The 22,127-nt window shown below is 46.2% G+C and overlaps 1 protein-coding gene across 1 annotated transcript in view; it reads left to right on the top strand.

Annotated features, from left to right (window-relative positions):
* Positions 1 to 4,803: 4,803 nt before the first annotated feature.
* LOC311233563 (zona pellucida-like domain-containing protein 1) overlaps positions 4,804 to 22,127 on the top strand; it is a gene marked incomplete at both ends in the record, with an annotated part of 29,289 nt that continues 11,965 nt past the window's right edge. The window contains 5 exons of the mRNA XM_084320529.1: positions 4,804 to 4,977; positions 8,202 to 8,386; positions 18,865 to 18,937; positions 19,516 to 19,613; positions 21,037 to 21,117. Coding sequence (XP_084176655.1) covers positions 4,804 to 4,977; positions 8,202 to 8,386; positions 18,865 to 18,937; positions 19,516 to 19,613; positions 21,037 to 21,117 — 611 coding nt within the window. The remainder of the gene's footprint in view (positions 4,978 to 8,201; positions 8,387 to 18,864; positions 18,938 to 19,515; positions 19,614 to 21,036; positions 21,118 to 22,127) is intronic.

The following is a 22,127-nucleotide window of genomic DNA, read 5'->3' as shown; positions in this document are numbered from 1 at the left end:
ATGACAGCATTTCAACCTAACCTGTATTCATTACAGGTTTAGCCGTTACACTAATGTTAAGCGTCTTTGAGCACCTGGAAAAGCGCTATATAAAATAGATGTATTATTATTATTATTATTATTATTATTATTATTATTATTATTATTATTATTATTATTATTATTATTATTATTATTATTATTATTATTATTAGCCGTTGTGATTACGTTATGCACCTGTGGCGATTTGAGGTGCTTTATGATGACAAAACGTAGTTGGTTATTTTTGTATTAGCAGGCGTCGTAATTCAGGAAACTGTTGGGTACATGACTCTAAACCAAATTTATTGCTATTTCACATAAAGGCAGAAGACAATAGGTACATCTTTTGTTCCATGTCTGTCAGATGATCTTGTTCATAGATACATAGCTGTTTAAGCTGCCTGTGTTCGGTCTCTTGGCATCCACCCGCTCTCCTCACTGAGGTTCCGGCCTGGGCTCTCACAGTACTCACACCCATTCGCTGAAAAGGAGGGCAGTATAAATAGCAGAAAGTCATGAAGGCAACTGAAGACTGAGAGGAGGACAGACCAAATAGGAAGGCGTGGGACCAAGTTACCTTGCGGATACACATGGTAAGAAAACACCTTTCTAAATGAGAAAACCTTTAATCTGTTTGCAGGACAGGGTGGGATTTGATTGTCATACTTCATTTGAAATCAAAGTTTGTTTATTAGTCAGTGGTGCCATACTATAATCTATTGTTTTTATTAACATTGCTCAGAGGTAGAAAGTAACTAATTACATTTACTGTAGTTATTGTACCTTTCCTTCTACCTGAGTACATTTTTAAGTATGTATGTAAACCTAAAAGTTGTTCTGGACATATTTGTCACATGTTTTGTGGATATGATCAACAAGGGATTATCCCCAAATGAGTATTACTATCCCCCTTTACTTTTACTTAATTGAGTACTTTTCTACTTTGCAATTAAGTTACTAAAACACTGAATAAATCAGAGGTGAAAGCAGATTTTAAGGAGACCTCGAGTTAGTTATTCAAGATTCAAGATTCAAGATATTTTATTTGTCATATGCACAGACAGTTACACCGTACAATGAAAATCTTACTTTACTAGTCCCCCCTTTGCAACAAAATCACCAAATATAGACTTAAACTAGAATGAAAGATATTAAGAAAATAAAAGAAATAAAGATAAATAAATAAAGATGCTAAAATAAAGAATCTTAAAAAAGATAAATAAAGTATAAAAATAAGGCACGAGTGACAGTATTGCACGTTCAGTTCACAGTGTAGTGGTAGAAGGATGTAAAGTGCATTATGCATTGTTGCAAATATTGCAAATAATGGTAGTGGAGGTGACATCAGCAGTCAGTTAGTTATTTAACCTGTGAGACAGGGTGCATTATGGGAAAAGGGGGTTCAACTGATTTCTGATATGGGCGGGGGGGGGGGGGTTCCCCTTGTTCTCCCCACAGTTTCAAGGACAATGTGGCTCGCCATCCTCCTATATCAGCTTGCCAAGCTCGCCCTCACCCGGGCAGAACATGCCTGCCTCGGTCACACTACGTTTAGAGAGCCAAGTGAGTGAACGCAGCCGCTCCTCTACACACCTGCTCCTCTACCTGCTCCTCTACCTGCTCGTCTACACACCTGCTCCTCTACCTGCTCCTCTACCTGCTCCTCTACCTGCTCCTCTACCTGCTCCTCTACCTGCTCCTCTACCTGCTCCTCTACCTGCTCCTCTACCTGCTCCTCTACCTGCTCCTCTACCTGCTCGTCTACACACCTGCTCCTCTACCTGCTCCTCTACCTGCTCCTCTACACACCTGCTCCTCTACCTGCTCCTCTACCTGCTCCTCTACCTGCTCCTCTACCTGCTCCTCTACCTGCTCCTCTACCTGCTCCTCTACCTGCTCCTCTACCTGCTCCTCTACCTGCTCGTCTACACACCTGCTCCTCTACCTGCTCGTCTACACACCTGCTCCTCTACCTGCTCCTCTACCTGCTCCTCTACACACCTGCCCCTCTACCTGCTCCTCTACCTGCTCCTCTACCTGCTCCTCTACACACCTGCTCCTCTACCTGCTCCTCTACCTGCTCCTCTACCTGCTCCTCTACCTGCTCCTCTACCTGCTCCTCTACACACCTGCTCCTCTACCTGCTCCTCTACACACCTGCTCCTCTACCTGCTCCTCTACACACCTGCTCCTCTACCTGCTCCTCTACACACCTGCTCCTCTACCTGCTCCTCTACACACCTGCTCCTCTACCTGCTCCTCTACACACCTGCTCCTCTACCTGCTCCTCTACACACCTGCTCCTCTACCTGCTCCTCTACACACCTGCTCCCCTACCTGCTCCTCTACACACACCTGCTCCTGCAACATTCCCTGCCTCCCTTTCCTCCCTCCTTCCCCCCGCTCCCGATCCGCTTCCCGTCTCACCTTCTCTCCCGCTGCAACCTAATAGCAGCCAGCCGAGAGAAGACTTGCTATTTGAGGAGTGTGTTTGTGTCTCTGTGTGAGGTGTGTCACACACCTTGACGTGCCATGGTTGTGTCTCTGTGTGAGGTGTGTCACACACCTTGACGTGCCATGGTTGGTAGATCACCATTTCTAGGAATATGGAGGCATTGTCATTGTTGTCTGGAATGAAGAGTGTATTGTTTATTGCAGGGTGATGCAGTCACAAAGTAAAAAAAAACGAAAAAACTACATGTACTGACATTCATAGGCGTAGATTTAGGGGGGGGGGGGGTCAGGGGACATGTCCCCCCTCAATAACGAGAACAGGTAAATTTGTCCCCCTCAAAAAATATGGCTAATATGAAAGATAACCCCTCCCCCTATTTGAAAGCAATACAGAATGCCTGAGAGCCTTACTGCATTATATTCCATGCTATTTGTGTCAGCGGGTACCTGAATGTTGTCTTTTCCTTTACATAAATAAAGATATTTTCACCATCAATTTATGCAGAAAAGGCACAAATTGGTGCATAAAAGTACACCAGAATGCAGGAAATTAAGTTTGTTTGACGAGTAAAATGTCCCGGGGAAGGACCACCAGACCCCCCAATGCTGAAACCAAACCTCAGCCCTTGCTGACATTAATGTCTTTACTGCATGAAGTGCATGATGTTGAATGAATGATTAGCTCAGCGCATGCTGCTACCTTGTTAACCTAATGTAATAACTCACTTTAACAATCCATGATGGAGCATGATGTTGAGATCTTATTCCAACAAACACTTAAAAGGGGACATATTTTGGTCCTTTTCAACAAGTCAATAGAGGTCTTCGAGGTCCCCTAAACATGTCTTTGAAGTTTTCTCCTGAAAGAAAACACTCAGGTGATGCATTATACCAACCTCTAGGCTATACCTCTCTGTTTCAGTCCTGTTCTCAATGGGCTGCTTCTGTGCCTGTAATGAGCGAGACGTGTCTATATCGTACAAATACGATTAATAAATTATTCTCATACATATTTTTTTATATTTTCTTTACCTTTATTTACCCAGGGTAGGTTCGCTGAGCACAGATGCTCTTTTTCAGGAACGCCCTGCTTCACATTCACACAGTTCCATTCACACCTGGGAGCTGCCCAGTACAACCACAGTCTGACACCATTGGCCACTGAGCAACTCCACTGGAGCAGTTGAGGGTTAGGTGCCTTGCTCAAGGGCACTTCAGCGGCAGATTTTTCCTGCCGGTCCCGGGGATCGAACCGGTGACCTTTCGGTCACAAACCCGCATCTCTACCCATTAGGCCACCGCTGCCCCAGTGTCTTACATTGGTGCGCAAGTCTGTACCGTCAAATATGACTCAAGATCCAGCAATAGCATAGCAATCCTGTTGTTAAAAACATATTTAATATGTAGTTATTTAGAAAAGAGAAGATTTAAGTGCGAGCCGCCATCTGGTACACCACATGCGCATACATGCACATAATTAACTACAGCTATTGTGGTTGCAATTCTGAATGGCTTGTTTCAAGAGGGAGGGTTCTTGTCACAGCTGAACTGCAAGAAAAGGCACAATGCACATATTTAAAATGTTCTTAGTGTTGGGACAACCCCTCATTCTGTAAAAGCAATGCAGAACACAAGAAAAGGCCATTTATAGGTCCCCTTTAATAAGACGTTACGTTATGTTATGTTACTGACTGTATGTTATGTTATGTCATGTCATGTTGTTATGTCATGTTATGTTATAATAATAATAATAATAATAATAATAATAATAATAATAATAATAATAATAATAATAATAATAATAATAATAATAATAATAATAATAATAATAATAATAATAATAATAATAATAATAATAATAATAATAATAATAATAATAATAATAAGCCTTTCACGACACCCAAGGTCACCTTACAGATCGTAGAAAAAATACACAGCAAGGCAGTTAAAAGTCAAGGTTAAAAAAACAAACAACAGGAAGTATAAAAAACAGTGAAGTTAAAATAACAAACAAACAAACAAACAGCATGGGGTATAGGACAGTGACGGAGGTTATAGTGAATATGCAAGTTTGAACAGATGGGTTTATGTTATGTTATGTTATGTTATGTTACGTTACGCTACGTTATTACCAATCAAGGTGAAGATCATTAACATAAATATATTAAATTGTAATAACGTCTCAGGGTCTATTTGCGACTGGGGGAATCCAGTCATGCTGCACGAGCTGACATTGAAGTACTAATGACGACTTTGCTCTCATCTCACGTCACCTCAGCAAACGCAGACATGGACGTCAACTGTGGAACTACGAGCTTGGAACTCCGGATGCTCCTGTGCCCCGTCTACTACCTGGGATATAACGAGTCGCTGATGGCCCTCAACGCCCAGTACAGGAGCGAGTGCAAAGGGACTCCTGACTGGACAGCTGACCCGCCTGTTCTCATATTCGGATTCTCCATCAATCAGGCGTCCATTAACGTCTGTGGCAACAGGATGAGGGTAAGACTCGGGAGGTCGGGAGAGGTCGTCAGGCTAATACTATGTCAATCAAACCTGGCCCTGAACATCACTAGATGTCACTCTCTCATTCAACACACTCATACATAATTGATTGATTGATTGATAACTTTATTAACAGGTTGCAGAATGGGTACAATACAGTACGGCTCAATACACACAATTGTTAAGGGGATGCAGACCAGAGAAAGACTTTCGTCTTGTTTACATCAGGGTCCCCCATTTTCAATTCATCATGACATTTATGACATACACGACATACAGGTAGACAGTACTGTTACATCCAGACATTTATGACATGCAAGACATACAAATATACAGTACTGTTTAAGAGACAGAGATTCTAAAAGAGAATATATACATTTGAGGGGGAAGAAACTGTACATTGGAGGGGGTTGGGTGGGGGGGGGGGTTTGGACATTTACCGGGGCCAGTTTCGAATTGCAGCCTCCCGTAGGTGCTCTTTGAGAGCGGTTTTGAAGGTGGGTAGGGATTCACATTATTTTGCGGCTGTGGGTAGGGCGTTCCACATTGTTGTGGCATAATTGCGAAACGCGTTTAGTCCCTTGTGTGAGCCGAATCTGGGTGACATGACAGCCACGGTGCAGCACTTCCAAGGTTACCGATGTAACCGAGTGGATTTGAACCTGGGACCATAGGATCCACAGGCGGCCGCGCTAACCAGCTGAGCTAAAGGGTCAGTTGTTAGTCGTTTTATAGTCGTCCTCCCCCTGAGAAGAGCATCCTTGCACGTTCTTTCGTCCATGCGTGCACTTTCCCAGGGTTAAGGCACTGAGATCCCACCCCCATTGCTACGTCAACCTGGATACAGATTCACAGGGCAGTGAGATCCCACCACTATCACCAATGTAACCTGGGACCATAGGATCCACAGGTGGCCGCGCGCACTAACCAGTTGAGCTAAAGGATCAGACCTGTTAGCAGGTGCTGGTTGACTACACCAATACCAAAGCAGTGAAGCTTGTTGATGTTGACACTCTCAAAAAGGTTCAAACCATTGATTTGGCTGCTAAAAGTGGAATGTTATTTTAATTCTAACATAGCATTCACTCCTGTGTCTCCTCCCAACTCGATTTCTCTCTCCTACTCTCTCAACAAAACAAAAAAAAAAAAAAAAATAGTAAGGGGAGTGTACTGTCCAAACTAAACTAACTAAACTAAATTGAACCACCAATCCACCAATCATATAAATTAATTTAGAAATGTTTTGGACAGCGCCTGTGTTTGCAGTTGTAAAGGCAATCCAAATCACGTGTCAATGTGATACATTATAAAACGGGTAGCTCAAATCAAGCAATCTGATTGGTATAATGAGCCTATATCCACAGCTCTGATTCGAATTCCTTTTCATAAGTCAGTATCACTCAGCGTCTGAGGGGAAAAAAACGTTAACCTTGTTAAATGAGACGGTCTGAGGCTGACAGAGGCCCAGGAGGAATCCTCTTGGTGCCACGATTGGCACAGATTTGGGAAGCCCTCGCGCCACGACACACACATATGCCTTTAGGGAGGTGAATCGCCTCGTTTAAAACAAATAAAGCATTAACATTGGCATGGTGTACCTTTCTGTGCTTATTCATCCACAATTTATTCGCAATTAATCATAAAAGAAAATCTCGAAATTTTATTTCAACAAATTTTTTTTAAACAATAATGTTAGTGATAGAAGGGAACTCATTTTGTGCAAAAATTGAAAGCTTTTCAATTTCCATGCAGCAAAATTGTTACAATAGCCGATAATCCATTTTCCCAATGATAAATCCCTATACGGGTGGAACAACCAGTGACGTCAGACTACACCTCCCTATATACTGTATGGACAAGAGAGGCTCAAAATGGCTGATAGCGTCATCTGAATCAGACTGATAAAGCGATGATTTTATCCAGATTACCACTTCCACTAAATGTATTAATCTAGCTACTAACTGGGGATACTAATAAATGAAAGATAAAGGAATATAGCAGGACGATCAGTTACGATAGTTAACCTCACGTTTAACAGGGATTGTCAGTTAAACTGGGCATGCATCAATCCAGTCCTGTCACAGCCACTCAAGCTCCAAAAGCGGTGTAGCAAATTAACAAAAAGGCGTTATTTGGACGAATTGACAATATATTTGGAATCTAAATGGATACATTCTCGCCTGAAAAAATATTAAAACTGTATAATAAGGGTCCTAGGTCATTATGGTCATATGTTAAAACAGCGTTCGGCCTTGGTAAATAATCGGCATATCTGCACGACTATGAAAAAAAGAATGGCAGCTAGTTGTTAGTGTGTATGTTGCATAGCAACCACCTTGCAGTGCAGGCAACCAGGAGGGGCTATTTTATTTGTAACATTATTATTTACTAATAAACACTATTTAAATTAAGTATTACGTAAGTGTGTCTTACTATCACATTGCCATAGCCTGGTGACCGTTTTATAAAAGCAATAGCTCACTTCAGACCGCTTTGCGTCGGGCCGCACTATGCCACTTAGCTGTGATATAATAACCATATATCACGGCCTGTCCTGAGCTATTGCTTAAGTATATCACAAGACAGTAGGCTGCTCAACGTCGTAACTATGAATGAACACAACACTATAACTTACCATCTTTAGATAATAAAGTTTGAAAACCGATGCCGATATTTAGAGAGCAGGGCGACTGATAGCCGATATATAATGCAGATATGTTTTATAATAACAAATGAGACAAAATTGCTGAATTTAAAATGAAAAAGTATTTAACACTAATGTTGTCTGTCTGCATTGTCTCTGTTTGCTTGAGTAATTCTGCACTCTATTGTTCATCATCTCTCATCTCACAGCCTGCTCATGTCATCTACCAAGTGACTGGTGTTAGAGGCGACAACGATGTGACAGAGCGGAGATTCTGTCCCACGAATCCACTACTATCTCTCATTAAACACTGTGTAGCTTGGTGTATTGAAGCACAAACACACACACACACACACACACACACACACACACACACACACACACACACACACACACACACAGAGGGAGAGAGAAAAACAAGCACACTAGTGCTAGATGTGTCTGCAGACATAATTAGTTTATCAGCCTCGTGAGCTCAGGAATCGACCAATGTCAATTATCTCAAACATGGGGCCAGATTAATCAGTCAACCCACTAGTCAGAAGTACTCATTTAATCCACACTATCTCCCTAACAGGTCATTGAGGAGGTGGGCTCTGGATACTTCTCTGACTACTCCAGTGTGCAGTTCATCAACATCTCAGGCATGGTCAACTCCCTGGACCCCAGCGCGGGGACCATCACCTATCGCCAGGAGATGACGTACAAGTTCTCCTGTCGCTATCCGCTCCAGTACCTGGTCAACAACACAGAGATGAGTGTGTAAGTGGCCCTAACATAAACCCCTAATCATCCAGGAGGAGTGAGGCGAGTTGCAAACATCTTAGAAGGGATCGTTCAGATTTCTGGACATTAAGTTGTATGAAATACTTACTTAGAGTACCGTGGTTTGGAGTTCTAGCCAGGTTCTGAGCGAACCGGGAAGCTTTAGGCAGCAAATGGGAATTTGGGAGTCACAAGAACAAAAGGGTTTTAATCCACACCACAAAGAGTTACCCCAACACAGCGGCTGGGTGGCGCAGCGGACATTGCGCTCGTCACCAACGCAAGAGACACCGATTCGAATCCGGCTGTCGGCGTTGCCTCCGGCTTGGGCCGGCCGTCATACTAACTCAATTGGCAGAGTTAGCGAGTGGGAAGTCGAAGGGTGGTAGTCTGGTCATTGTGAACAGCGACTCCTACAGGTCGGTTGCGGCGCCTGCACAGCAAAGTCATGAAAATGGCGGGGGCAGTGTGAGCCTCCTACACGTTACTCCTCGCCAAATGAGAGTCCGTGCTGGCAGGTGAGAAGATGTGACAGGCTGCCTCCACATGTATCGGAGGGGACATGTGATGCAGGGCTTCTATCCTCCCTACAACCGGGCAGTGGGGGGCATATGTGAGCAACGATCAGGACAGGGGAGGGAGAATTGGCACGAGAGGTAAATTGGGATGGAGAGAAAAATCACAGAAAAAGGAGGAAAAAAAGTAGATAAAAAAAAATTTAAATAGTTACCCCAACACAAAATCACAGTGCTGCAGTATTTTGAAACAGCTAATAGGCCACGTCCGGTTTCAGCATGTAGTAATACACTGGCTCCAGCATGTAGTAATACACTGGCTCCAGCATGTAGTAATACACTGACTCCAGCATGTAGTAATACACTGGCTCCAGCATGTAGTAATACACTGGCTCCAGCATGTAGTAATACACTGGCTCCAGCATGTAGTAATACACTGACTCCAGCATGTAGTAATACACTGGCTCCAGCATGTAGTAATACACTGGCTCCAGCATGTAGTAATACACTGGCTCCAGCATGTAGTAATACACTGGCTCCAGCATGTAGTAATACACTGGCTCCAGCATGTAGTAATACACTGGCTCCAGCATGTAGTAATACACTGGCTCCAGCATGTAGTAATACACTGGCTCCAGCATGTAGTAATACACTGGCTCCAGCATGTAGTAATACACTGGCTCCAGCATGTAGTAATACACTGGCTCCAGCATGTAGTAATACACTGGCTTCAGCATGTAGTAATACACTGGCTCCAGCATGTAGTAATACACTGGCTCCAGCATGTAGTAATACACTGGCTCCAGCATGTAGTAATACACTGGCTCCAGCATGTAGTAATACACTGGCTTCATCATGTAGTAATACACTGGCTCCAGCATGTAGTAATACACTGGCTCCAGCATGTAGTAATACACTGGCTCCAGCATGTAGTAATACACTGGCTTCAGCATGTAGTAATACACTGGCTCCAGCATGTAGTACACTGGCTTCAGCATGTACTGTAGTAATACTACACTGGCTTCATCACATAGTAATACACTGGCTTCCTCACATAGTAATACACTGGCTCCAGCATGTAGTAATACACTGGCTCCAGCACGTAGTAATACACTGGCTCCAGCATGTAGTGATTTTTCAAGAAACAAAATAATGGCAAGTGATAGCAGAATCTGAAATGATACAGTAGTGACAGTGGTTTTGTGTTAGAAGTGGCCTGCATGTTGTGGTGTGGATTAAAAAAATAATCTGGATTCATGGCCCCATTTGCTTTCCGGTTCACTCAACTCATGACTAATAGTAAGTAAGCTAATAGCTTTGCATTGACTACACTACACTACTGACAAGTATTTCATACAACTTAATGTCCAAAAATCCAAACTATCTCTTTTATTGACACTTGAGACCCATTGAAAGCCTCTACATCAAACGTTTTGTGGGTCACTTCAAATTGTCAATTGTAAAAGTGTGTCCATTATTTAATTTGCAAAACATTTATTCACAAATATATTGTCAGGGTGTTAACTCTTTTGCCACTGATTGCCAGTGGGTATTTCACACTGTTGTAAAATTATTTTTAGTCATTTGTTCAAATTACATTACATTTACATTTACTGTAAATGACTTACAAAGTGTGTGCAACAAGTCAGCAAGAGGGTACACCTCTAGTGGTTAAGGGAAAGTGGTATTGTTTGTCTAGCAGTGCTGAATATGTGCATAGCAGATATAGTAGCATAATTATAGGCATAATAGCATAGTAGTATAGAAGATTGGGCGTGTTTCAGCTGTCCTGGCTGTGGTGAGAAGGTAATGGGAAGGATTCATCCAGCAGGTGAAGTAGCTCCATTTAACTCAGGTTTAGTTTGAGGTGGTTGTTGTTGTTCAGGTGGACATGTCGGAGATCCTTTCAGAGATTTGGAGGAAAGGAGAGGAAGAGTTGAGTGTCATCAGCATAGCATGGTATGAGAAGTGATAATGTTACCCAGAGTTGGTTTGGTATAGTGAGAGAAGAGGAGGGGTCCAAGCATTGAGCCCTGGGGGGACTCCCGTCTGTAGAGGGCGGGGGTCCGATAGGGTGCCTCTCCATGATACTTGATAGGAGCAGTTGTCGAGGTAGGATGACAGCCATGCCAGCACAGAACCTGCAACTCCCATTCCTGCAAGGGATGCGAGGAGGATCTGATAGTTGAAGGCTGCTGACAGGTCCAGGAGAATCAGCACAGTGGAGAGGCTTTTCGCTCTTGCCAAGTGTAGAGCCTCTGTGACTGCTATGAGGGCCATTTCTGTAGAGTGACCGGTGGCGTACAGTTTATGGAATTTAAGCCAATTTAAGCCAGTCCTCAATTGGAAAACGAGAATCAACAGTCATACAGTCAAAATAATCATGTATAGAGGAATAAAGGAACAATAGTCACATTTGATAAATAATCATCAGAACGTACATTTACTTTTAAATGGGAACAACACCCAATTTAAGAAAGAAATATGTATAGGACAGTACATTCAAAAATGTATGAAAATGAACAACTCTCGCCCAAAGCCAGAAGCCAGAACTTCTGGTATTCCAGGTGTAGTCTCGAGCTGCTCCATATTATAGACAATGATGAGTAAAGGAGGCAGGGAGTGTTCTGTTTTAGAACTAGAAAAACTCAAGACACACATTATATGGGTCCACAAAACTCTGTGGAGCAGCTCAAGACTTTATACTTGATGTTGAGTCCCCTGATTTCTCACTTTCTTTGAGAAATATATACACATATATTGACTGGACTGTCCCTAGACCATAGGAATAACATACATAATTTATTAAATAGAGTGGCATTCCCTATAACGTAATCAACCTTTATCTCTCCCTTTTTTTCTTTTTTTATCCACTTTTTCTCCCATTTTTCTATATTTTACTCCCATCCCAATTTCGTATCATCCAATTCAACCCTCCCCTGTCACGAACGCTGTTTCTTGCCTCCCACAAGCCGGCTGCAATGTGGACTAAGTCATACATAGCACAAGTCCCCTCCGGTACTTGAGGTAACAGCAGTCGCATCTTTTCACCTGCGCAGCTCGATCTCTCAGTGGCGAGGAGTAACGCGCCGTGGGAGGCTCACGCTGCCCCCAACACTTCCTGATTCTACTGCGCAGGCGCACCAACCGACCTGTAGGAGTCGCTGTCCACAACGCCCGATCCCCACCCATCAGTTTCCCACCCCCTAATACGGCCAATGTGTATTAGTATGAACGACCAGCTAAACTGAAAGCAATGTGGAGCGCTGGGCTCGAACAGGCGAGCCCAGGATACCCAATACCCAATACAATACACTGCTTTTGGACTATATTACTATATTGTGTCTAGTAACAATACTGACCAAATTGGAGGTTTCTCATCATCCAAAGTGAAATCAGAAAATATTTTGCAGATAGGTTTTGTGTTTCAGCCATCGATATGGAGTTACCATAGTCAAGTTCAAGTTCAAGTTTTGTTTTATTTGTCACATGTAATGTATACATTACAGTGAAATGCTTGGTTATATTATCATACTGGCAATCGCGTCTCGCTCTGCCATATTGAGATAACTCTTATCTCCTAGCACTTAATGTGCTCACGAAACAGGGCGGCTACGTGGCGTAGTGGGCAAGGCACTCGCCACGAATGCTGGAGACGCTGGGCTCGTCAGTTCGAGCCCAGCGCTACACATTGCTTTCAGTTTAGCTGGTCGTCCACAGTAATACACATTGGCCGTATTACGGGGAGGGAAACTGAAGGGTGGGGATCGGGCGTTGTGGACAGCGACTCCTACAGGTCGGTTGGTGCGCCTGCGCAGTAGAATCAGGAAGTGTCGGGGGCAGCGTGAGCCTCCCACGCGTTACTCCTCGCCACTGAGAGATCGAGCTGCGCAGGTGAAAAGATGCGACTGCTGTTACCTCAAGTACCGGAGGGGACTTGTGCTATGTATGACTTAGTCCACATTGCAGCCGGCTTGTGGGAGGCAAGAAACAGCATCCGTGACAGGGGAGGGTTGAATTGGATGATACGAAATTGGGATGGGAGAAAATATAGAAAAATGGGAGAAAAAGTGGATAAAAAAAAAATTTGCTCACGAAACAAACAAATGCACTGACATGCACGTGACCAGGCCACGCCCCTGCGTCTCCCTATATGACGCCAGAAATGGTCACACTCCACCTTCCTCTTTTTGTTTCCAACACGGAAGTAGCAGTGCACTCCGTGAACTAGTTTTTATGAAACGCAGGGAGAAATTACACAATGTTGGGTATTCGCCAGAAGTTCACCAGCCCCTGGAATCTTCTCGGCACATCCTAACAGCGCAAACGGGCCTGTCCTGGGTTTTCCTCATCTCGTGACAGCGGACAGAGGGACGTCGCGCGACGGTTAGCAGTCGAGCTAAGTCGTGCACAGGCATTGATACTAGCATGAGTAATACTGCTCGTTGTCCCGTGAGACAACCGAGTTATGTATTGGCGCGAGGGGCAGGATATTTGGGAAAACATGGTCGTCATGACTCTTTTTTGGGTGTTTTTCCAAGTATCCTAGAGCGCGCGGCTAATGCTAATGCTACAATGCTGGGACGCCGTTCCCTTGTTCCCCGCCGAGGGCTGTCTTTACTAAAAGGTCTTCCCTCCTCTTAACCATTCATGCTGACAGTCAATCGGTGTCTAATGTTGGGGGTTTAACAGAGGCTTGTTTACCATTTACATGGGTGGATGGGCTGAGGTTCAGGGCAGGTGTGCTTTTTGTGAATCTATTAATTGAAAATGGGGATCCCTGGTCTGGACAGGACTGGAGTTTTTTATCTGGTCTGCATCCCCTTAACAATTGTGTGTATGGGCTAGCCCATTCTGCAATATGTTAATAGAGTTTTCGTTCATTTATCCCTTCATGGGTGCACACCACAGTGGAGGTTGTTGCATGCCTACTAGTGAGGCAGTGCTCCACTAGTAGTAGACTTTGGTCTGCAGCCACCACTGGTGTTCCGTGCTTAGTGAAGCAGGTGGCATCAGTCCTTTGCCTCTGACATGGTGGAACGGTGTCCCGCCCGGCCGACGCCATGAGGCGAGTCGGCCCGGCAGATGGCTGGTGGGCTGATGAAGCCTATACCGCCGCGGTATAGAATTAGCAGCGACTGGCAACATTGTTCAATTTGCTGTTTTTTCCGGTCAAAAATGGTGTCGGTGGTGGGGCCTTAGGGCCAGCCGACGTCAAAACATCGCGCAAGGTTTTGAGGTTATTCAGCTTTTTTTATTATTATTATTTTTTTAACATTCTCTTTCTCCTATTTTTCTCTGATTTTCTCCCCGTCCCAATTAGTCGTTGTGCCAATTCCCCCCCTCCCCTACTTGGTTGTTGTACGCATGTTCTCCCACGAGTCGGTACAAGGGTGTCCTGATGTCGAACGCACGCTTCCTCCGAGACGTGCGCCGTCAAGCCAGTGACGCTCTTTCCACTTGGCAGCGAGGGCTCTCATTGGTGAAGTGTAACGCGTGGGAGGGTACGGTATCTCCACCAAGTCCTGCCCCGCTTAGCAAGCGCCGAGACCTGACCTGTAGGCGTCGCTGTCCACAACGCCAGATTCCCACCCGCCAGCTTTCCCACCCCCTAATACTGCCAATTGTATTAGTATGAACGGCCAGCCAAGCTGGTAGCAATGCCGAGAGCTGGGCTCGAACCCAGCGTCTCCTGCATTGGTGACGAGCGCAATCTCCGCTACGCCACCTGACCGCCAGGTTATTCAGCTTTTGACCTAGCCGCAAGCTATAACCGCAGGGAGGGCTAGGATGCTGTCAACACTTGTTCACAGACATCTTGGTTGGAACAGTCTCCCCTTGAGGAGGAGTGAAGGCTTCCCCTCCTCAGGGCTCCCCTCTCCAAAGAGGGATTTTTGGTCTGTCCGCAGGAGCGCGGGCGGTATTTGACCTAGGCCCCACACTGCCCCACACCGTGCAGCCAGAGGTGAGGGCACGGCCTCGCCAGCGGCTGCAGCGAGGCCCCCGACCGGCGGGCATGTTTCCCCCGCCTGAGGTACCCTGGGCACAAAGACAGGGTGATCAGGTGAACTGGTGATCACAAGGCCGACAGCCTTGGCGGCCGAGGGATCGGCTACATTAGATGAGCACGCCCTAAAAAAACTTCGCCGTCTAGCTGTGTCTAGCACGCTCTCTGGTCACTCACCCCCCCCCCAACACCAGCGGGATACAGGCTCTGATTTGTTCGCTTTGGCTGCGGGCCACGTGTTTTCAGTGAAGCGCAAGCGGCCCCACGTTCGCTTCTCATGGGGACAGGGGCTGACACCCAGTTGCTAGCTATGCCTGGGTCTGCCTGTGAGAATGCTGTGCTGTCAAGCGGCTCCCACGCCACACGTTCTGCGTCTGTGTTTGGTGAGCCTGGTGTTGTGTCTGTCGACGGAAAAGGTTGTCAGTGGGGGAACTCGAGGCCCAGGAGGTCGCAGCGTGAGTTCCCCCAGCCACGCCCTCGCCAGGCCGGGTATCACGTTAGTGCCTCCCCCGACCGGAAGACCGGCGGTGGTCAGTCAGGCACGCGTGGTTTGGGTGGTAGTAATATCGCTACAGGGCTACGGTGTGTAGGAACCCACCTTATCGGGCAGTGTGGGGACCACACGCCTTGCATGTCAAGCTGCAGAACAGGCTATCCTCAGCAGTCCATGCCGGGAAGATGTTCAGTAGGGGAGCTTATGTCACCATGTGTGATGGCCGCTCTCCCCGTATCAGACCGGCCCTTTCTGTCGGGGTCCCCCCTTGGGTGCGATTGCCTCGTTGGTAGTGTCAGGGTGCGATATCCCGGCTCCGTGAGACGCCCTGCTCGCGCGGTTGGTGAGTCCAGGGTTGGCAACGCACAGCGGGTGGGACCAGGCCTCCTATCTACAGTTCCTGGCGGACCAGCGCCAGTTGGCGGCGGGTGCGCTTTGGGATTATCATCACGTATGGCTACAGCAGTGGATGGAGAGAACGCTGAGGCGGGGACTTGTGTTGCAGTTTGCACAACCCCACCCTCCATTTTTGGGTTTGGTACAGACCCTTTTTGTCAGGGTCCGCAGCAGTGACAGCTCTGGCCGACGAGATCCAATCTCTGTTGGCGAAGCAGGCCGTCGTCGTGGTCCCATGAGAGGACGCGGTGAGCGGCGTTTCCTCCCTGTATTCTCTGGTGAGAAATCGGGGGGGGGGGGGGTGTCAGACCCATACTGGACCTATCCCATGGAAGGTTCAGAATGTTGACCGTCTCCCACCTGTTAGGCGCTGTCAGGTGGGGGACTGGTTCACCTCCATAGACCTGTAGGATGCGTATTCGCATCCCGATCTTCCATCCTAGGACATACCTACGCTTCCTTTGCAGGGCTTAGCATACGGGTACCAGAGGCTGCCGTTCGGCTACTCTCTGGCTCCCCGCATCTTCACCAAGTGCGTGGAGACCGTGCTGGGGCCTCTGCGTCGTCGGGGGTTATGAATTTTATTCTACCCTGGACGACGTTCTGGTCCTCGACCGGTCAGGGAAGGTCGCCAGGTCTCATATCAGGCAGGTGGTGGAATTCCTCACCAGCCTGGGTTTTGCTGTAGACTGGAAGTAGAGTACTCCTCTTCCCAGTCAATGGGTGAAGTACTTGGGCTTATTTCTAAGCTCAAGGTCTATATGGGCATCCCTCTCAGAGCGGCGGCGAGTGGGTGGTTCTCGGCACGCTCGGGAGGTTCTGTCCTAGGACGGTTACGGCGCTGTCCGTGATGCGCCTGCTCGGTATGATGGCATCTGCTCACTCTGTGGTCCCTCTTGGCCTCCTCTTCATGAGGAGGATACAGAGGTGGTTTTTTCCAGTATGGAAATGGACCCGGTGAGAGACAAGTGGAAGCGGCTGAACGTTCCCATGTCAGTACTGGGGGACCTCGTCCTCTGGGGAGGGCCTGGTGCCCTCACCAGCGGGGTCCCCGTGGGCAGCAGGCTGTCACACGTCACGGTCTTCACCGACGCCTTCCCTCATGGGATGGGGGGGACGTGTCGGGCCAATGCAGTATGGGGCAGCTGGCAAGACCATGCGCTACATTCAATGTGTTGGAATTGAAGGCAGTCCTTCTGGTCCTCAAACGGCTCTGCCACCTTGTGGTGGACAAGCATGTTTTGATCAGGATGGACAACACGACGTCAGCGTCGTATATATTGACAGACAGGGAGGAGTGCGCTCCCCCCGTCTGCACCGGGCGGCGGTCGGGCTCTGGCTATGGGCATTCACCATCTGCGCCAGCCTGAGGGCTTTCCACATCCCCGGCAGGGAGAATGTGGGTGCAGATGTGATGTCGCGGGGCGGTCCTCACCCTGACGAGTGGGGACTACGTCCAGACATAGTCAGACAGGTCTGGGACCGGTTCCGTGGCCGCCCGGGATTCCGTACGCTTCCCCCCCCATACACCTGATAGCTCAGCTGTTGGGGCGGGTATGTCGGGAGCGCGGGACTTGATCCTGGTTGCGCCGGGCCGGGGCTCAGCTGTGGCCTGTTCCGTGGTCACCGCGGGCCCTCTCTCAGGCACGCGGAACTCTGTTCTGCCTCCTGTTCTGGGGCAGCCTCTAGGCTTGGCTGCTGAAAGTGTGAATCTCGTGGGGATGCGTCTTGACTTTTCTGTGGTTAACGCTATCCGGAACGCACGCGCTCCGTCCACTACCGCGGTTTGCGCTGGGAAGTGCCGTATGGTCGAGTGTGGGGGCAGAACATTGTTCAGCCACCCTCTCATGAAACGTTTCCTGCTTGGCGCTCGGCGTCTCAAGCCTGTGGAACGTTCTCTGTCTCCGAGTGGGACCTCCAACTGGTCCTGGGCCGGTTGTCAGAGGCCCCATTTGAGCCTCTTGAGCAGGCGCCATTGGATCAGCTGTCTTAAGACCGCGTTTTTTTTGGCCATCACCTCCGCTAAGCGCGTGGGTGAGATGTGTGCTCTCTCGGTGCGGCCTGAGTGCCTGTCTATTCGGCCGATAGCGGTGCGACTCTGAGGCCTAATCCAGTCTTCGTGCCAAGAATATCCGGAGCTCTTTTCGCTCCAGGGATATTGTGGTTCAGGCGTTTCATCCGCCTCCTCACGCTAGTTGGAGGCGAGCCTTCACCTGTCGTGTCCTGTCTGTGCACTGGGGGTTTACCTCAGTCGGACACAGGATCTCAGGGCTTCCGATCAACTGTTTGTTTGTTACGGTGGCCCTCGCGCGGGTAAGGCGCTGTCCAAGCAGCGCCTGTCACATTGGTTGTGCGAGGGCATTTGCCCTTTGCTACACGTTGGCTGGACAGGCTGTAGTGCAAATCCTTTCGTAATAAATAAATAAAATATGATGTAGTGTTAAGTGTTTAAAGTGTCTAAAGTGAATGTTAATTTAAAGGTGAATGTTTAAAGTGAGTGTGTGCATGTGGATAATCAGTTATGGTTAGGGTTGGGTATCGATCAATACTTTTATGGTATCGATCGAATTGCTTCAATACTATATAGACTAGAGTATCGAAAAATGCTGTGGCATCAAAATCAATACCTAAGAAGCTAATCTCATCAGTGTCAGTGAGCCAATAAGCATGTTGCTACCTAGATATAACATTTCTTCTGTTCGACCACAATCATCCAAAATCATCCAAAATGTAACAACGCCTCCGACTGACTCACACAGCACACGCAACGCACGTAACTCGAAACATATCGGAAGAAGTATTGTTTTGGTGTCGGTACCGAATCTCAGGTATCGGTATTGGCACCGATATTATTGGTGTCTGTGTCACGGCGAGACACTGTTCTTAGAGGTGTTTGTTACTGTACCTCTGTGTCAGTTACTGCACCTCTGTCATCAATAGGGGCTGAGCCACTTGCTTGAGCGAGCAGGTCCCTCTCGTATCGGATGAATGATGACCTTGTTTGCTCTGAGTTGCTTTCTCCTGCGATGGCACCTGCTGATAAAAAGTTATTTTTGCTCAACAGATCTGGTGCGAGCCTGGCAATCAAAGACAATAATGGAAGCTTCATCAGCACACTGAGGATGATGCTCTACGCGGTAAGGAGGAGGGGGGGCATTGCGTTATCAGACAGCTGCTTTATGGTCAAAGGAGATGATGAGTTCCATTTCAAAATTGTGTTGCAATATCCTCAGATTCATTCACTGTTGGGGGAAAGAAAAAATAACTGGGGGGGGGCTTTTACCATTTTCTCCCAACTCCCCAATTTAGTCATTATGCCAGTCCCCCCCTGGTCCTGGTCGTTGCAGGGTGTAGACTACCTTACTGTTGGTCTGGGGAGGGTGTAGACTACCACATGCCTCTTCCGATACATCGGAGTCGCTAGCTGCTTCTTTTCACCTGACAGCGAGGAGTTTCACTGGGAGAGCGTAACGTGTGTAGAGGTTCACACTATCTCCCCCAGATCCCCTCCCTGACCAGACCAGTAGGAGTCGCTATTGCAACGACCAGGACTCATACCTCACCGGCTTCTCACCGGCTTCTTCTGTGTCTGAGCAAGCCAGAGATACCTCTACACTACCCAGCCACCCCCATCACTGTGTTCTTAACCAGATATTACCATACTGTAGATAAATGGTCATTAATGATAGCCCTCCCTCTCCTCCACTGATTAAAGGACAGACAGTACACAAAACCAATGCTTATGCCTGACGGAGGCCTACAGCTCAAGACCAGAATCTTTGTGGAGGTGAAGGCCACCAACCTCACCAACAGGTACCTCTTTACACTTGATTACTATGATCTGGAATTATCCGCGAGTACAAAGGTTGATTTGCAGTGTGTGAGAGACGCACATCCAGATATACCAGGCTGATCGCTACCCAGACCACGTATGTCACGAGCAACGCCTGCACACTATACTGCAATTCAATCATTTACTCAGAAAACGTTTAAATCCGGTGGATCTTCGTACAATACAGTACAATACAATCAAATGAGTTTCCACTTCCTCATACTGTACATATATACAGACGGATGTCTTATATCTTATTCGACATACATTTAGAACAGGGGGAAAAACAGAACATACACATTATTTGCACATTGACACTGACATTAGTCACTCTAGACCTCGAACACAGCCCTGTTAAATATCCCATCCCACTGTATTGTTATTTCTATTCAAATTTGTGTATATACTTGACCACATTGTGCACAATTGTACAGCCCTGGCCTATTTAATTTAATTTTATAATTATATTATATTCTCTTGTGCTTCTATTTTAATTTAGTTTATATTCCATTTAATTGTATTGTACCTTTTATTGTATTCTACCGTAATTGTCTGTCCGTTAATGTCGCACCAAACGACCAAATCAAATTCCTTGTATGTGTAAACTACTTGGCGATAAAGACCTTTCTGAGATGAAAAACACAAAACATATACAGTATACAATAGACAGCAATAAATCATTCAATCCCTTGATAAGATATTCCTTTATTGATCCCCTTGGGGAAATTCAGGCATCATATAGCAGCATGGGGGAGGGGGGGAGGGGAGGTACAGGTATGGGCAGGGTAGAGCACATGTTATACTAGAGATTTGGTTATACAGTCTGGATCATTAAAGGGGTAGTTCATATATTTGGGCCCCTACCCCAATTTCCTACATATGCTGTTGATTGGAAGAGTTCTTTCTCGGCACAATCAATGCTGTTCTTCATACTGGAGTGGACACCCACAGGTCTGCTTAGTTAGCCACAAACAAATGCCAAGCTCTGGTCCTGGGGACAAGCTCCAGTCTGTACGAGCTGACTGAACGTAACTGATCTACTTTGTGTGTGCATGTGCACTGTGAAGTAGGTTTCAGTTATGGTGGCCCCATTGACTTTGCATTCGTTTGTGGCAAAGCCAGTGCTGCAGGCTTTGTAATGTATGAACATTGTAATGTAAGCACAGCATGGATTATGCTGAGAACGGTCTCTACCTCAAAACGTCCCACCACGTTTCATGGGAGCATTATCTAGTGTACGGACAAAACAAAACAAAAAGATTCTGATTATCTTATTGTCACCGATGTTTGTAAGTCACTTAAGGTGCTTTTATGTGAAAGTAACCTTGAACATAGAAAAAGAGGGTGGTCTCTCTTGATCATACTGACATGTCTGTTACTGATGACAACAATCTAACCCCACAGGTTCAATGTTCTCCTGGACCGATGCTACGCCACAACAGACCCCTTCCCCGTCAACAGCACCTTTTACGACCTCTTTGTTGGGTAAGTGAGTCAACCCACCTGAAGAAACGAGCACACTTGACCTAATGACACAACGCCGTTTGACACTATTGAGAGAATAGCACCAGGTAAACTGCAGGGACCTCTTAAATAACACCTGCACAGCAGGCCTATTGTTATTACACAGAGGATACAGACAGCGCTCCCACGTCCTTCTACAGGCAGCTGTAAGCTATTTGCTATGCACTGATTTCTTTGGAAAAAGCTAGAGCCAATTAAAAGCTCAAAATCACCAAATTAATCAAAGCACTTGACATATATCTATATCTATATCTGTACATTGCACACACCCTATACTCTTACTAGTTACACTGATGGCCAGTATGACTACTACCATACTGTATTTATACCTGTATCACTGACTGTACATATTAATATTACAACTCTGTATATACATCTGTTTTGCACTACACCCAGTAGTACTAATTTATATATTTTATAACAAGTTTAATCACCTGTACATTGTATATTACTATTGCACTTTACTGTTACATTTGCACTCTGGTTGGATGCCAAACTTGTTTTTGTTGTACTGTACTTGTGCTGTATAATGACAATACATTTGAATATAATATAATATAATGTTTTGTGAAACTGAAACTGTTGAAGACCGCTTCCTACGGTTGTAATGTAAGAGTTTCATAGAGCTGTATAACAGATCAGGTGGCTACATTGGCTACTTCTGAATTTAAAAGTAGGGTCACATTTTTCCACAACTGGTGGGAAATGATTTCTGTCACAACCCTGTGTGGTCCAGGCCAGCATTTCTCAAACAATTTCCTCTCAGGGACCGCCTTATTTTTGTCTTAGAGACCAGCTAGCAATAATATTACCGCCTTCAGGTCTCTTTTCCATTCAAACTAACACTAGAAAGAGTCTATTACCATAGCAAGCCCAGTGACCACTCAGCAACATCCCAGGGACTACCACCAGTTTTACAGGTAGTAAAAAAAAAACACAGGCAGTGTAAACAATTAGGTCAATTTGGTCAA

This window comes from Notolepis coatsorum (genome assembly GCF_963971535.1).
Source record: "Notolepis coatsorum genome assembly, chromosome: 8".
In the NCBI taxonomy this organism is placed as follows: domain Eukaryota; kingdom Metazoa; phylum Chordata; class Actinopteri; order Aulopiformes; family Paralepididae; genus Notolepis; species Notolepis coatsorum.
Note: the sequence above shows the minus strand (reverse complement) of the source record. Positions and strands in the feature narration are given on the sequence as shown.